Source organism: Macaca nemestrina, chromosome 10 (assembly GCF_043159975.1).
Source record: "Macaca nemestrina isolate mMacNem1 chromosome 10, mMacNem.hap1, whole genome shotgun sequence".
NCBI lineage: Eukaryota > Metazoa > Chordata > Mammalia > Primates > Cercopithecidae > Macaca > Macaca nemestrina.
The window spans coordinates 12453055-12469487 of NC_092134.1; the positions used below are offsets into that span (position 1 = coordinate 12453055).

Genomic DNA, 16433 nt, shown 5'->3' on the forward strand with positions numbered 1-16433 from the left:
TAAATGTGCGGCTAGTTGAAGTGACCAGGAAGGGTTTTACAGAATGATTCCCCTAAGCAAACATCCCAGAGAGAAGAAAAGCAAAAGACACACAGCTAAATGGACAACAGTTCCCAGCCTTGTCACAGGAGAACTCTTCGGAGCCAAGTGAACCCCTGGGTCTTCTTTTTCCCACCCCATCACTTCAACGCTTTGTAATCAAGTTCAAACTCAGTCCCAACACAGAGTGTCACTGCAAATTGTTTATTAAAACACAAAGCAATGGACAGTGAAAAACATCCTGATTTTGTACTTTTTGGTGGGAGTGGGGTGGGACATGGAAGGGGTAGGGTCAGATGGAGACAGCCCAGAAGGAAAGCCAGCTCTATCCACCCCTACAGCTTCCCCGGCCAACCAGGTTCAAAGTTCGTCAATTCTATCTCACTGTGCCGCCGTCAACACATGTTGTGGCTACTGACAAAGAGTTGGTTTGGCCTCCACAGAGAGAGGATGGGAAACTAGAAGAGAAGCTACAAGGGCTAAGAACTTGACGCTTTCTCTCCAGTACGTGATACAGAATAGAACAGCCAGGCCCAATGTGGAAGGGTGGGGTTGGTTTCCTGACAAGCCAGGTTAGGTCAGTAATGGTTGAAGAGGCTGCCCTGAGCTCAGAATGGGCAGCTGGTCCTAGCCTGGGAGAACTTCTTGGAAGGAAAAGGTAACATTCCTTAAGTTCAAGGAGAGAACCAATCCAGGGTCAAATTTCTTTTCATTCCCTGGATCACAACACACCAGGGAAGAGAGGAGTCAAGAATGTCTCTCCCTGCCAGTGCTCCCCTCCTACCTCCCAACTCGGCTCCCCCTTCCCAACAGTTGTCCTTTGAAAGGACGGAAAGCGCACTTCAGTTTGTTGTTGTTTTTCCTCATACTGAAATAAAGCACTGAAGCTCAAAATAGAGGTGAGAATGGAGTTCTGCTTTCCCCAGTGCTATGTGCCCCCATCTCACAAGACTGCCTGGATGCAAGAGGTGCCAAGGCCCTCTCTGCCAACTCAAACAGGCGCTACTGTTTCCCTGGCTGCCAGCACAATCCTGGCTCCTTGTGTTTATACTCCTGGGGGAACTCGTCCCAGGAGATCCATCCTGCTCTTTTCCTGCCAACCTAGCTAGTCCCCAAATCACCTGCTCTTATCAAGATAATCTGGCCCCCCATAGTGCGCTAGACAGAAGGCAGCTGGAAAGGACAGGCCAGACTGGAAGCAAGCCACACAGGTGCAAAGGAGAAACCCGCCCTCACTAGGCAGCGGATCCATTGGTACCAATCTAGTCTCATAACAAAATGAGGAAATCTAGCACTCTTGCCCCAGGAGAGGTTTAAATACAGAGAGTCATAGCTTGGACTGAAAGAGAAAACTTGCTCTGATCTTTCTAAATCTTGAACATTAAGGCTTCTTTGCAATTTTCTTAGAGTTCTTTGATCGTTAATTATATCTTTCCATCGAAGAGAAGCAGATTTCTTCTGAGATTTCTGAACGGTTCCTGGGTGTTTCTGGTTCTGCTTCAGTGTACTATCACTTTGCCTTGCCTCAGTCTCTCCTTCCTCCGGGGCCACAGAAGAAGGCCCAAAGCATACCCATCCTGCCCTTGGAGAAAAAAAAAAAGAAAGATTCGTCTCTCACTTTGGAAAGCTCACCTACTCTCCTAGGTCATTTTGGAGAGGCATGGAGGACAATATTCCATGTTGCCATTTGATGCCATTAAGGATCCTCAAGGCAAGAAGACACTTGAATTATGCCAGAGTAGGCCAGTAAAGGGGAGGGAAGGGACAGGGACGCAGCCCCATGGCAGGGACTATAGGACCCCTGCCCAGACCTGAATCTAGAGGGAATGCCCCACCCTGGCTCAGAGCAGGAGAGGAAAAGGCACTGTGCTGACCGGGGCAGGTCCTTCCCCAACCCCCAGAGGGGGCAGAGAACCTGCTGATTCTTTCCCTGGGTTTCCCAAGGCGAGCCAATTTCTAGGGAAAGGGATGTTAGCACTAGGAAAAGGAAAATACTGCTGCTGTTTTCTGAAGCTCTCAGCTGAGATTTTAGAAACCATAGCCAGGCCTTTCCAGGAGAGGCTAGAGGCAGGATAAGAAGGAAGAGAAATTCCTTAAAACAGAAGCTTCTCCCAAGAGATAAGTCAAAACCACAGTTTAAAGCTGGACCAAACAGTTCCCAGGCACAGAAAGGGGGAGGTAAACCTAACTCAAACTTTGCCCTCTCACCAAAGCCTAAGTGTCCGCTAACGTGATCCCAGTAGCTCTTAGGCAGTGACAGCAAGAGAACACGAACACACTCTCAAACCAACAGGTGGCCCTGTAGGCAGGGCTAGTCTTCCTGGAAGTCTAACGCCATTGACACCTGAAGAAAACTATCTTCCCAGTGATAAGAACTCAGGGTGTCCACTGAGCAGCCTCTCCTCAACAATGAAGATTTTTCCGAAAAATGAATCTGGTTTAAGGGACACAAATCCCACAGAGTTTCTTGGCACGATGTTTCAGTAAGCATGAGACCCAAAAAAGCCCGATTAGAGACCGACTGGCCTCAAAGCTAGACTGCAGAATTCTCAGGCAGTCTCTGCAGCAGACATCCGCATCGCCCTCCCAGAAACCCAACTCAGGCCGCGCTTCTGGCAAAAGAAGTTGCACCCTGACTGTCCTAGCTTTCAGCCAGCTGGGCTCAGTGAGATCGAAAAACCTAGGACAGAGTGTAGATCCAGTAGAGGAGCCCGGGCCTCTCCTCCACGCACCCCTCACCACCTCCCATGCATTCCCTATGGTGCAGCCTCTCAGTCCTAGCACTAAGCTCAAAATGCAGATAGGGGAACAAACAGTGCAAAAAGCAAAAGGTGAACAACAGAGTAATTCTTGACACATACAGTACAAAAATAAAAATAATCCCACCCCTTTAACCTAAACTTCATGTACCTGTATCTTGGAGGAGCCACAAAACAAAAACAAAAACAAAAACACTTTCAAGTTCAGCATCATGAGCCAGCTGTGGCCAGCCCCAGGCAGCTCTTGTTAACTGGATAGGCTTGGCTCCAGGGGAGTCTACCCCAGCCCCCACCATACTTCTTCCTGTTTCCTCACTTCCCCTTTAGTTTTTGTTAGCCATAGAAAGATGTTCCTTCCTTTCGGACACAACCAGAGAGGAAAGCGCCCATCCCTAACCCTGAGCTCAGGGGAAAAGGGTGGGCTTGGAAACAGAGGCAGAAGCAAGGCTGCTTGGCTTACAGTACCATTAGGAAATGGCCCCAGGAGTCAGGGCTTCCTTCTGAGACGCTGAGTCACTAAAGGGATGTGTTGAGTTGGAAGGCGGGACCCCCTCCTTCCTCAGACAGACCCAGGCAAACTAACAAACAAGGCAAAATGGAGGCAGCCAGTCCTCCTCCTTCATCTTGACTAATCCAATGACAGTGGCTTTGGGGAATTTTGATGGGACAGGAACCAAAGCTACTGCCAGAAGCCTATTTAGTTAGGATGTCCACTGCCCCAGGCAGGTGGTCCCAAAGACCAAGGCTACAGTACCTTATCCTTTAGAAGCAGGGGAGCTATGTGAAGCACTATGGGAAGTGTACCTCTGACTGCAGCCTCAGGCCACAACCCTCCAGCTGCCTGACTCAACACCCCAGCACTGAGACCCAAGTCACAGCAACAACAACAGGCTACAATTCTCAAATGACTAAATGCTGGCCTGGAGTAATCATTAAAGAGCCAAAACCCAGGACATGAGCCCAAGAGCTACCTATTTTGTCACATAAGGAACAGTTCAAATATATAGAGCTCTTAAAAAACGTATCTAATAAAGCAAACTCAAAATTAAACACATTCTAGAAAAATGGGCCTGGCCTGAGATCCTATATTGACTGCTCCAGCCCAAGCTGAAGCTAATCCTGCTGTCTCCCATCCACAAAATTCCTTTTAGCTTGGCTGGGTCCTCCTTCATTGTTGCCCTAACTGGGAAATGGATGACGGTGACCAGAAAGGAGGGGACTAGGGAAGCTTCATTTCCTACAGAAATTTTTTCAGGGAATTTAAGACCAACACTTAGATGCTAAGATTAGCTTCAGAGCTGCCAAGGCTCTGGCTGACTGGAATTCTTTCAGTCCCATCACACCAAGAACCTGACTGCTACTTGGACAGGGAAATGAAAGGATAGGGGAGGGAGGGGCATACTATTAAGATCAATAAGAAGCGTCACTGGGTCTATATAGCTAATTAGTCTAGTTCCTTGAAGTAGCTCTAGGCATAAACCAAAACTGGCTGAACTGTGACACACAAGAACATGGGAATAAATGAACATCAGATACCAGACACTCTGAACAGTGGTCAGTCAATTAGTAGGGCTCAAGTCTCTGAGGTTGCTCTTAAGCTATGCTAACATAAGCCTTTTCTAATCCAAAGACCAGAAGAGACTTTTAAGGTCAAGTGTTCTGTTGCTGCAGGCTGGAAAGCATCCCTGCCCCCTGGCAGCAAGACCCTACAAAGGGGCCAGTAAAGAACTGCTGGGTCAGGTCCTCCTGGCTGCTGGCTCAGAGATCCAGGGAGGGAGGTACCAACAAGGTGAGGTGGGAAAGGAGAAGACATTCAAGCAGAGAACCCCAAATCCCCGTGTCTCCTTCCCTTCTTGGGTATAACTTAGTGGGATGGTTGAGGGGGAGAAGAAATTTCAAATGAGCCAGATTAAGGAAACAAACAAACAAACAAACAAACTGAGAAGAAATCAAGTCCCCAACAGGCACTGAAATCAAAATGATTTGTTGTGGTAACAAGTCAGAGGCGATCTGAGGATCCAACATAACCTAATCGTCTTGGATGCCGGACAGTCTATAACTGGCACATGCCAGGGAGACAAGCAATGACAAAGCTCAACACTAAAGGTGGGACCATCACTGGATTAATCCAGAAAGGCTTCCAGATAAGGAAGCATTTTCTTTCTTTTTTTTTTTAATCTCCCTACTTTTCCACCCCTTCACACACATTTTTTCGATCCCAGGACATCTGAAGTCTTATCTAGACATAACTTCAGAACATACCTAACTCCCAGTGCTGGTCATCTCAGGTAATAAGATGGCATTTCCCTGCTGTTAATTTCTAACCTAAAAAAAGGAACAGTGACTCCTCTGAGTTCAGAGTCCTTTCCACTAGGTGTACAAACGAGGATCCTTGAGCAGGAAGGATCCAGTTTATCCTAAGTATCCTCAAGAGGAAAGAGACGGCTGGGAGCCAGCCACAAAGAGAGGACGAGAACCTAAAGCAGGTCTGGGACCAGGTGGTGAATGAGGGCTGCTCTCTACTCGCTCTGCCTCTTTTTGTCTCCTTTAATTGGTGTTTTTTTTGTCTTTGTTTCTTTTTCATTAATCATTGTGAAAAATATAGAAACCAAAACCAATATGGCTGGTTTCTTTCCCACACCCCTCCACCCTGTTCAGGATGGTCATTTGTTCTCACAACCGGCAGAGGCAGAAGAGGGTTGGAATGAAGACTCCGAAGGCCACCAGGATGGGAAACATGAGGCTGCTGTTGTCCGAGGCATAGGGGTTGGGTGTGCGGGGGCCTGACTGCACCCGGTTCTTATTGGTCTGTTTTTTGAGATTAGACCCTTCATCATATTCTTCTTCTTCTTCTTCCTCTTCTTTCTTCTCCAATCCTGGATGAGGCTGAAGCTTTGGTACATCTAACACAAGGAAGAAAACACTGTTAAGACCCATAGCATGTAAGTAAGAGAGACCCTTAAAAGCAGCAAATAAGCCACAATAAAGAGATTCCTGTGAGTGAGCCCAGGTCCAGAGAAAAGACCAGAAGTAGCAGAAATAGCCTCTGGTCTACAGAACAGTAGAGTCCTGCAAAAGCCTGAGATTTAACTAGGAAGTAGAAAAAGCCCTGCTCATAGGGAGGCTCACTGTCTCACCTTCTGTTGTAGAAAAAGCCCTGCTCATAGGGAGGCTCACTGTCTCACCTTCTGTTGTAGAAAAAGCCCTGCTCATAGGGAGGCTCACTCTCTCACCTTCTGCTCTACTTTGACAGAGCCCCAAGATGACCAGACTGGACAGGGACAATGACCCGATGCCTAAACTTTAACCTCTCCAAATCCCGCCTCCTCCCACAAGCCCACATTCCCTTTTGATTCACACAACAATTGAAGAAAAGCTGACCCAGAGAGTTCTGGGTTCCCAGCACACACTGTCCCTCTGTCCTGCCTCCTCCTCAGGGACTTGAACACAGGTCTGTTTGGTGGTAAGACATCCATCCTCCTAGATGTCATAATATCAGCATTTGGAGGACATCAAGACAATAGGATGAAATCCTAAGTGCATTCAAGATAAGTTGGGAAAAGGTACAGAAGTGGAGTGGGGGAGAAATGTCACAAAGACGCAGCTTTCTCTGCAAAAATCAGCCTGAGATGCTGGCAGCCAGGAGAATCTAAACCCTGAGAAAGAGATACACTCTAAGACTTGATCCCAAGGATAAGGAGACATAAAGGAAGTTTTGTCCCAGTGCAGTCCAGCAATGCTGGAATCTTTCCGAGCATACCAAAACCCTACAGGACTCCTCCTTTTACCTTTTTTCCCCCTAGGAAAGAGATGTCAAACAAACAAAATAAGGACAAGTTTTAGATGATCCCAAATGACTACAAAGGTCAAGGTACACCAATAGGTACCATTATTAATCCCAATTTATCGGGAAATTAGAAACATCCATCCAAGACAAACATCCAATTAAATGGCAGCAACAAGATATATATATGTAGACCTGACTCCAAAGCTTGCGGCTAGTACCATGTTATACTTCATCCTCATGCAACTGACTCTGAATCCTCTACAGTTTTTTTTTGTTTTTTTTTTGAGACGGAGTCTCGCTTCATCGCCCAGGCTGGAGTGCAGTGGCGCGATCTCGGCTCACTGCAAGCTCCGCCGCCCGGGTTCACGCCATTCTCCTGCCTCAGCCTCCCGAGTAGCTGGGACTACAGGCGCCGCTACCTCGCCCGGCTAGTTTTTTGTATTTTTTAGTAGAGACGGGGTTTCACCGGGTTAGCCAGGATGGTCTCGATTTCCTGACCTCGTGATCCGCCCGTCTCGGCCTCCCAAAGTGCTGGGATTACAGGCTTGAGCCACCGCGCCCGGCCAATCCCCTACAATTTAGCTTTAAGTGTTTCCAAAATAGTGATCAGCTCAATTACCTCCCAAGGGTTTCCTCAACCATATCCTTCCACCCAAGTCAAAAAAGCAGGTCAAAACACAACTTACCATCCACCGTCCCAGCCATGATGTAGAGTGCACAGACTTTGGGATTGTCATAGTACCCCTAGAAAAAGGGAAACAGTAGTCAACCCCACACAGCAGCAAACAACTTCCCCTGTACCCACTCTCTTCAGCAATGGGCAGAATAGGGGAATTACCTTGACAAACTCAATGTAGAGCTTCCCTGTGAAGGTGGACACCTCCCCCTGGACACTCAGCTTCCCCTTTCTGATGCTCATAGGTATAATTTCATCGTGAGCTGTGCTATGCCCAACACGATCAAAGATATCCAAGTCCTTCACCACGACATGGCCATTCAATCGTACATCAAATACCTTCCAGGATAAGAAAAGGAAACAATGTCAAAACCATCAGCTTTACATCCTTTCAAGCAGTTGGGCATCATGCACCTTTTTGGGCTTCAAGTTCAAAAATAATTTAAGAAATGATGGGTCTGGATATCCAGGGTGGCTAGCATCCTTAACCCGGGTCAAATCAAAGCCATATTCCTTCGCTGCCCAGGAGGTCTTATACTGGCTTTAAGGAACAAAGAATACAAACAAAAAGCTTAGCATAGGAAGAAGGAAATTCACAGGAAGGGACAGAGGAAAAATAAGGCTAAAAGCAAGAAGGTGCAGCAAACCATGGAGGGAAGTAGCCAGGAGGGCCTTAACAGGATCCGTTAGTTACCAAAACAAGGATTCTGGCTTTGCTTTCTGTCACTAACCCCCAAGGCAAGCGCAGCCTTGTGGACTATGGAACGTGCTTCTCTAGAGCTCATCTGTTCTTCCTTTCTGGAGAGGCTCTCACACTCTCTATCCCCATAATAGTGGATTGTCCAAGAGCAGCAATGTCCCACTGGTCAAGCAGCAGCCTGACTAGGCCTCACCTTTTGCTGGGACTGTGCAAAGTAGACCTCGGCAAATTTCAAGACTAGCACGTAGTCCCCCTCCTCTTTGATGGGCACTTCGTAGCCAAAGGTCTCCTCATTGTACCGCTCAGTTTGATACAGGATCTGGTCCTCAGGGTTGGAACGCAGGATTGGCAGTTTCATGCCATAGTCTGAGGCTGAGGACAAAAGACAAAGAGAAAGCACATCAGAGGCAAGACACAAAAGAAGAGCAAAGACCTCAGAACAGCCAGAGGCATTTCCAGGGCAATGCTAATAACCCTCTCCATATAAAGGGCCACCCACTCTGCACCTGGCTCCAAACAGAGCTCCAACAAAGGCAGGAATCATACAGCCATTACTATGGAAGAGCAAAATGAAAGAAACTAAACACGAATCAGGCCAACAGCCCCTATAAACCTCAGAGCAGAACTTTCTAAAAGCACATTAAAATGACTTTTTCCCCCTGACTCTATGGAGAACAAGTCTAACTCATTATCAGAAGAAAGTGCTGTGTTGCAGCTGCCTGGTTCCCCAAGAGGGAGGGCTTCAGAGAAACCTAAAACAAAGGGGATGGCCAGGAACTCCATACAAGATGATCAAGTTCAAAGAATGTTTTCTCTCATTCAGAAAAGCCCAGAGTCTAAAACAAACAGGATATCTGCTTCGGAAAGTCATTCTTCATTGTCCTTACTAATAAAATTCCAGCTTTAGTTGTTGCATTTTTTTTTTATAATTTTCATTCAAAAAGTTCCAAAGCTGGTAAAAACAGGCATACAAAAGAAAGGTGTGATGCTAATATCCTTACTTCCCACAGACTCACAAAACTCTTCCTCACCTACTCACTTGAACATTCACTTAGATAAACCAACAGTAGAGAAAAAAGTTACTACTGCACCTCCAGTGCCTAGCACGGGACCTGGCACACAGTCACCACTCATACAGTTTGCTGAATGAACAAATGACAATGAAGGAGGTGCCTGCAAAGCAGTGAAGCCATGCCAATCTGTCCACAAGGCCAGAGCATCCTGCAGGGAAAGACAATCGGCCTAAGATGTCCAAGTCCTAGGGGAGTCACCTTTCACATTTCACAAACTGACAAGGAATGAGAGAGGGTAAAAGTAAAAAGTTACTTACCTCGGGTCAGTATCAGAAGAGTAGAAAACCTCTCTTGCCCCCGGCCCTCTCCCAGCCTTGGTATAAGACAGTTGTATATATGTTTTCTTCTTCCTCTCGCACAACAAACTAAACTCCTGACCTCAGGTGATCCACCCTCATCAGCCTCCCAAAGTGCTAGGATTACAGGCATGAGCCACCGCGCCAGGCCAAATCTTTTTTGTGCAAATATAAGATATCACATTTCAGTCTCAGAGATAAATAGTTCTGCTTCCTCCAGAGAGTAGCCTGACTCCTTTATCCTATAAACACAGCAAGGCTTTCCAGTGCTCCATAAATATACTTTCCCAACTACAGATGTAGCAGTCATGTAGTCTCTCCTCCCGCATGAAATTAAGATTTCAAGACTGCCTTCCAATCTCACATGGTGACCATGAAGACATCTGGCAACTCGATCCTTTGGGAGACGGCCAGGGGCTGTCATCCCCAGAGCTTTATCTTCTGAATCACCAACAAGGGAGAGGACATGGCAAAAGGTAAAAGATGAACAAAAAGACCCAGTGGCTGAGGTCAAGACCTCAAAAAAATAAACATAACTGTTAACGGTTCCTGTAAGTGACATTAGCCACGAGATCAGATGGACCGATGAGACAATGGAACAGGAAACTCATTGCACTTTGTCTTCAGACTTTTTTCTTCCTATTTCTCCTCAAGAAATCAAAGAAAAGTAACTGAGCAATGCATACAAAGGATGTACTGCTAACATGCTCCCCCTCCTTTCCAGCCTTGGAAAACCACTGCCCTGGGATACAAACCTATGAAGACTGAAAGACTGCTATTTCTCTTCCAACTGAGCTCTAAGAATTTCCTTCTTCCATGAGGACCGTGATCCTTACACATCTGGAACATTAACTACATTTGATTTATAGATACACAGAAAATTGTGTGCATGTGCAGAGAGTTGTTTGTTTGTTTGTTTTCTGAGACAGAGTTTCGCTCTTGTTGCCCAGGCTGGAGTGCAATGGTACAATCTCGGCTCACTGCAACCTCCACCTCCCAGGTTCAAGGGATTCTCCTGCCTCAGCCTCCCAAGTAGCTAGAATTACAGGTGCACACCACCACGCCTGGCTAATTTTTTGTATTTTTAATACAAATGGGGTTTCGCTATGTTAGCTAAGCTGGTCTTGAACTCCTGACCTCAGGTGATCCACCCGCGTCGGTCTCCCAAAGTGCTAGGATTACAGGCATAAGCCACCACGCCAGGCTGCATCTTTTTTTTTCTCTTGCCAAGTGGAAAAAGTGAGAAACTGACAGTAATGTAATCTGTGGCAGTCTCAGTCCCACAGTGAAGAAAACTCAACCATGTGAATAAAAATTACTTAACAACCTTGGAATTACCTTTAAAATATTTCCCTTTAAAGCCCAAGTGGCTTTCCCAAGAGATCTGCCACATGCAAAGTTGAATTTGCCCGAGTCCCAAGAGATGCAGCAGCAAATAAGGATTTTTCTTCCCTCCTTAGCCTTTATGCATTCACAGCGAAACAGATTTCTCTAAAATACAATGAAGTGGACAGTCTGCATACTGCTGCAATTGGCATAATATAACTCAGTTAACCAAAAAGGAAGGGGGCCGAACGGCCTTCATTATGTCTGCTCTTTCTTAGTTTTAGACAATGTAGTAACTAGACTCATTGGAGAATTCAGCAGAGGGTTCAGGAAAAGACAGACACAAAGGGTCGCTGAACAAGTTTTTTCTCTAGGTCTGTTTTCTCACCTATAAAATGGGGACACCACCTATCCCACAGCATTGTGGTAAGGATAAAACAATCCGTATAAAGAGCTCAATATGGCCGGGCGCGGTGGCTCAAGCCTGTAATCCCAGCACTTTGGGAGGCCGAGGCGGGTGGATCACGAGGTCAGGAGATCGAGACTATCCTGGCTAACATGGTGAAACCCCGTCTCTACTAAAAATACAAAAAACTAGCCGGGCGTGGTGGCGGGCGCCTGTAGTCTCAGCTACTTGGGAGGCTGAGGCGGGAGAATGGCGTGAACCCGGGAGGCGGAGCTTGCAGTGAGCCGAGATCACGCCACTGCACTCCAGCCTGGGAGACACAGCGAGACTCAAAAAAAAAAAAAAAAAAAAAAAGACTCCAAAAAAAAAAGAGCTCAATATAATGCCTCACACAGAGAGAGACACAGAAACATGGGTATGCTAGCCAGGCAAGAATATGCACGTGATAAGCACTAAATAAATGTCTCCACTCAAGGGAGTTTAGGGAATGGATCAAAAGAAAAGGAAGTAATAAAACTAACTGGAAAACTGCAACTGGGAACCACAAGAGCGGGAAAGCCAGAATGAGCAGAAGCCCGTCCTCCATAACACAGCTGTAGAGCTCCCCTTGGTGCTCTAGCGTCACTCCCCACCCCACCCTCAGATCTCCTGGTCACTAGACTGTTCTTCTGGATCACTTCTTTCTCAAGTGAGGCCAGTACCTAAAGAATTGTTCTGAATGGGCTGAGACAGGGAACCCATGGATTCAGGGACCTAAATTTTCTCCCTGTGAACTTCCACTACTTGGAGGGCCTGCAGATGAAGACTGCCTGTTAGGTGACAGTAGAGGTAGAGAATTCTAAACAAATCCCATGGCTTTGAGCAAATCAGAGGCAGCAGTGACTCCTCTCTCATCCCATCTTTCAAGCTCTTATCTCCCCAAAGCCAAATCCTTCCCCGGCTGAAAGGAAGGCAGCCCAGGAAAGGGTCTTCCTTACAGTTACAGCATTAGCAACCTGATAGGCTCTGGTACCCAGCCAGCTTTTTCCCCCTCTGGAGCCATGCTCTGCCCTATTTTTAATTCCATGTAAAAGGTCATCAAGGAAAAAAAAAAGTGACAGAGACACTTTAACCTACTCTGGACAGGAGAGTTTACAGCCTTATCAGAGATGTCTGAAGCATGAGAGTTTTTTTTTTTTTTTTTTTTTTTTGAGAAGGAAAACAAGGCTCAGAGACGCAAAGCAAGTTTCTTAAGGCCGAGCAACTTTAGCAGGCATCTTTCTATGAAGAGGAAATAGCCTTCCCTAAATTCAAGCAAAATTCTATGCCCTCAGGTCAAATAACCAGGTCTTTTCCTAGTCAGAGTGAAGAGGAACTCAGAATGACCAAGTTACAAATCTGGAACATGGTCAGGCGCGATGGTTCACGCCTGTAATCCCAGCACTTTGGGAGGCCAAGGTGGAAAGATCATTTGAGGACAGGGGTTCAAGACCAGCCTGGGCAGCATAGAGAGACCCCTGTGTCTACAATAAAAAACAAAATAAAAAATTTTAAGTAAATAAATGAAACCCCTGGAATGTGCGTGATACCAAAACCCCAATGTGAACGCTTCTAAACCACCACTTTCTGTAGTGGTGCTCCCATCTGTGGAAGCACACAGGCTGAAAAAGCCTTTCCCAGGCTGTAAGCACTAGTTATCCTCAAGGCAAAAATGAAATTCAATAAATATTTTGAACTGCTTTTGAAAGCATAAGCCACTACGTGCCCTGGGCCACACACAATTACAAGAATGTTGAACTACAAAGAAACTATACAGAAACAGCAAGTTCAAAAGAAAACCAAACCCTTATCTGGACTAACTTAGTAACAAATACCTGAATTCATTCAACATAAAATCAACTTTTCTCAGCATGCTGGAAACAATATCACAGGCAGGTGGGAAAAGAAATAAGGCATACAGTTCCTACTGCAATCAGTGTAAATAGCTGCACAAGGCAAGGGTCTCCAAATACCTGGCACACCCTTATCCAAGCAGGCCCAGAAGAAAGGCAGCGTGAACAGCTGGACTTTCCTTGGTGCGACTGACTCCTTAGTATAGAGAGAGCTGCCTCCTGAGAGTACAAGCTTATGCACATCTCAGCCCTGATCTAAAGCCAGCAAAATGCCTTTCTCAGGAACCTGGTAAGTGCAATGTTGCAACAAGCTGGTCCAAACTGCAGCTGACAAGCGCCACCTCCCATTCCCTATCTATGCCTTAATACTGCTCCAATTCTTACCCAGATTGGTAGAATGGAGAGGGGAACCTTAGCAGGGAACCTTCATTTATACAATTCCCCAAAGGCCAGTGTCCAAAATAGGACTCCAGTACACACGAGCTTTGGTAGGTCTCATGTAATTTTACCTGCTACAATAAACTCCTCCCAAGGAACTGCAACCATGAGCCAATAACCCAAGGACAGAGATCTTGGCTGACTGCTGACCAGGCCAAAGAAATACACACACACACACACACCACCTGCATTAGCAAATTAAAACCAGAATTTCTGAGTAAGGGCAGTATCTGGGAACTAAACCTGTGTGGTCTTACTCAGCTTTATCCTCTGCACAACAGACCAAATAGGACAATGTAACCAATGTAAGGCCTGGTATCTGCTAAGTGAAAAGAAACCATCCGCTCAGTGCCCTCACCACAGCTATCTCAAGAGACAAAGTCCACAAACAGTCTAGTTTCCTCAAGGGCTCCTTCCTCCCTGCCCACGCTGGTGAAGAAAGAGGAAGGGTCTAGGATAGAGATAGTAATAACCTCCTGCTATAAAGTCTGGCTTTGGCTGCTGTTACCGCTGCTAAAGACTGGAGCCCTGAGTCAGCTGAACCCAGGCTACTGTGATCTACATGCCAGGGCTCAACAAATTCCAAGACAAACATAGAACTTCAGAAAACAGCCCTGTGTCCCAAGACCCTCACATGTGTGAAAGGCAATAAACTCCTTAATGTAACAAATTTCAGAACACTGCCATCGACTTGGGAAGAACTAACTCCTTTAGTAAAAGCAAGAGCCAAATCTGGGCATCGCAGAAAAAGAGGGAGAGAAAGTGAAGAGTGAGTCTGTCTCCTGGTTGTCTGCAGGTGGCATACTGCCAATCTGGCTGCCTCTGAACCTGGTATACAGCGTCAATCTCCTTCCAACACACGAAGCAAAGAACTTCCTTCTGAAACCTGTTTTCCAATCCCTCCAACAGAAGAAACAAAGATTATAAAGCAGATCTTCCAAAACAGTGGTCTCGGGGCAACCCACATCACAAGCCCCTGGTGCAGAAACCTGGGTCCCAGCAAAAAAGCTCAATCTACTATAATCGATTTCGAGTGGGGACTAGGAATCTGCATTTTTAAGCAGCTGCCCTGGCAATTCTGACACACACTAACTTTGGGAAGGGAGCGGCTCTGTTAAAAACCACTGTTGCCCAACAAATCACAATCATTTTCCCCCTAAGCTGGAATTAGAACTCTCAGGCTCACCTAGGGGAGGTTGTAAGCATTCTCTGAGAGGCCATTCGGATTCTTACACTGGTTGACCCAGTTCACCCACAGCCACCAGCCTCACGTGCAGGATGGCTTCGATAGAACCACCCTCTGGGGGCGGCCTGCAGATTCTACTTTTAAGCACACATATTCTTCGCTCGAAAAGAGGGCGGGGGAGCAGGCTACAATCAAACTTTCCTGGCCCATCCTCTTCGAAGATTCCTTCCTATTCTGGCTAAGAATCAAGCCCCGCTCCTGCAGAAGGGGCAAGGAAAGCGGCCGATTCCTGGGTCGACAAGAATCTCCCAAGAACTGTCTCGCCAGGAGAAGCAGGGGCACCCATGACCTACAACCCGCGAGGCCTGGAGGTGGCAAAAGGCCGCCTTCGTCATTTCTCTCCCAGCTTGGATGGGAGTGAGGGGTTGAGAAAACGCAGGATGAGAAATCCAAATATAACTAACTTCTCACCAACTCTCTGCCTGTATGACTCTAGGTACCCTGGAGCCAGTGCCAGGCCCTGAGCTCAGAGCGGGGCCCCGAGGAAGCTGCAGAGAGAAACTTCGCTCCAGAGACGCGGCCCCAGGGTCGAAAGGGGCTCGGGGCCCGTAGCCCCCGGCCGGCTGCGCCCAGCACAGCAGGCCCCGGATCCCGCGGCTCGGCAGGGGGACTCTCACCTCGGCCCACCCGGCCTTCCAAAGGGTCCTTGCGGAAGTGGATCCCGTGCACGTCCACATGCGCCTCTCCGCCCGCGTTGACCGCCCAAATGACGCTCTCCGGCAGCCCGGCCCCCGCCGCGCCAGCCACGCCGGCCACGCCGAGCCCCGGTCCCTGGATCGCCGGTAGCAGCAACAGCAGCAGTCGCAAGAGCGCCACAGCGGTTCCCTCAACCGTCCAGGCTCCCAGCATGGCGGCCACCACCACGGGGGCAGCCCCCGCCGACCCTCGTCCTCGGCCGGCTGCCAGGCCACCCCGGACTCAGAAAAACAGCGCCACGAACCGCTCCGCCTGAGTCGCCGGGGACATGTCGCTTTCAGGCCTCCTTCTTCTCAGCCACGGGTACCGCCTCCCACCTCAGGGACAACCTACCCCGCCGCCCGCCCCCGGCCACGACCCTGCAGCCAATCAGCGCCAGGTCCTCATTAATTACCCACCACCCCGCCGGGAAGCGCCCGTTCATTGGATGTCAGGCGCGGGAAAGGGCGTGGCTTCTCCCAGGCGCCGGCCCAGCAGTCGGGCACGAGATGGAGCGCGCGCAGAGGGAGTGAGTTCGGTTGAAGCGGCGGTTCGATGCGGAAGTGGCGGGTGCAGCGCCCAGGCGGCCCCGGAATCCCACAGCTGAATGGGAAAGGTGGCCTGGGGAGGAAGGTTTAGGGTAGGGCGCACTGACACGTCGCCAACACTTCCGGTGCTCCCGCTCTTGAGACCAAATAGGCTCTGGAGGGGGCGTGGCCGACTTTCCCGCCCCCTCTTTTCTCAGGGAGAAGCGTGAGCATAAATTCTAGTAGGAGAAGCAATGGACACTCTCCAGACCTAAGAGACTCAGTCCTTTTCCCCGCGTGAGGGAGACGACCCATGCTTTCCCAGAGAGGCCGCGGACACAGTTCTCCAGGGAACGAGTCCCACGAGGATAAGGCCCCGCCCCCTCCCCTTAGCGGGCTCGGGGCGGGTGGTAGCGTCCAGACGGCCGTCCAATGAGAAGGCTCCAACGCAGCGGAAACGCGTGGCTTTGTGAGCGTGGGGGCGCCAGGCTGCCCGCGTCTCCATGGCGACAGCCTCTGGCCGGCCTCCGTGGCGTAGGGGCGGGACCGGGGCGCCCTAGGCGCTGGCTGGAGTGGCTGCCGGCGGTGCGCAGACTGGAGGCCGGGACCGTCCC

At 48.5% G+C, this 16433-nt stretch overlaps 1 protein-coding gene across 5 annotated transcripts; it reads right to left on the reverse strand.

The window, feature by feature from the left end:
- Window positions 1-227: 227 nt before the first annotated feature.
- On the reverse strand, window positions 228-16113 carry LOC105494683 (malectin). Of its 5 annotated transcripts, none has more exons than XM_071070961.1 (6): window positions 16091-16113; window positions 8155-8333; window positions 7424-7600; window positions 7272-7329; window positions 5476-5701; window positions 228-1621 (listed from the first exon to the last, which is right to left on the reverse strand). In XM_071070961.1, the coding sequence occupies exons 2-6, from the start codon at window positions 8317-8319 to the stop codon at window positions 1198-1200; spliced, it is 1050 nt and encodes a 349-aa protein (XP_070927062.1). In that variant the 5' UTR covers window positions 8320-8333; window positions 16091-16113; the 3' UTR covers window positions 228-1197. The 5 variants fall into 5 exon arrangements, with proteins under 5 accessions (XP_070927062.1, XP_011761643.2, XP_070927061.1 ...); XM_011763341.3 differs by lacking the exon at window positions 16091-16113 and adding an exon at window positions 15235-15664; XM_071070960.1 differs by lacking the exon at window positions 16091-16113 and adding an exon at window positions 9292-9316.
- Window positions 16114-16433: the final 320 nt, after the last annotated feature.

What these genes read in the sequence shown, in the direction of transcription:
- LOC105494683 (XM_011763341.3), bottom strand. Translation starts at nt 15,466, where the DNA reads ATGCTGGGAGCCTGGACGGTTGAGGGAACCGCTGTGGCGCTCTTGCGA. An exon ending in TTGCACAGTCCCAGCAAAAG is followed by an intron (nt 7,601 to 8,154) that starts GTGAGGCCTAGT and finishes TTATCCTGGAAG; the next exon opens with GTATTTGATGTACGATTGAA. An exon ending in TCTACATTGAGTTTGTCAAG is followed by an intron (nt 7,330 to 7,423) that starts GTAATTCCCCTA and finishes CCCTTTTTCTAG; the next exon opens with GGGTACTATGACAATCCCAA.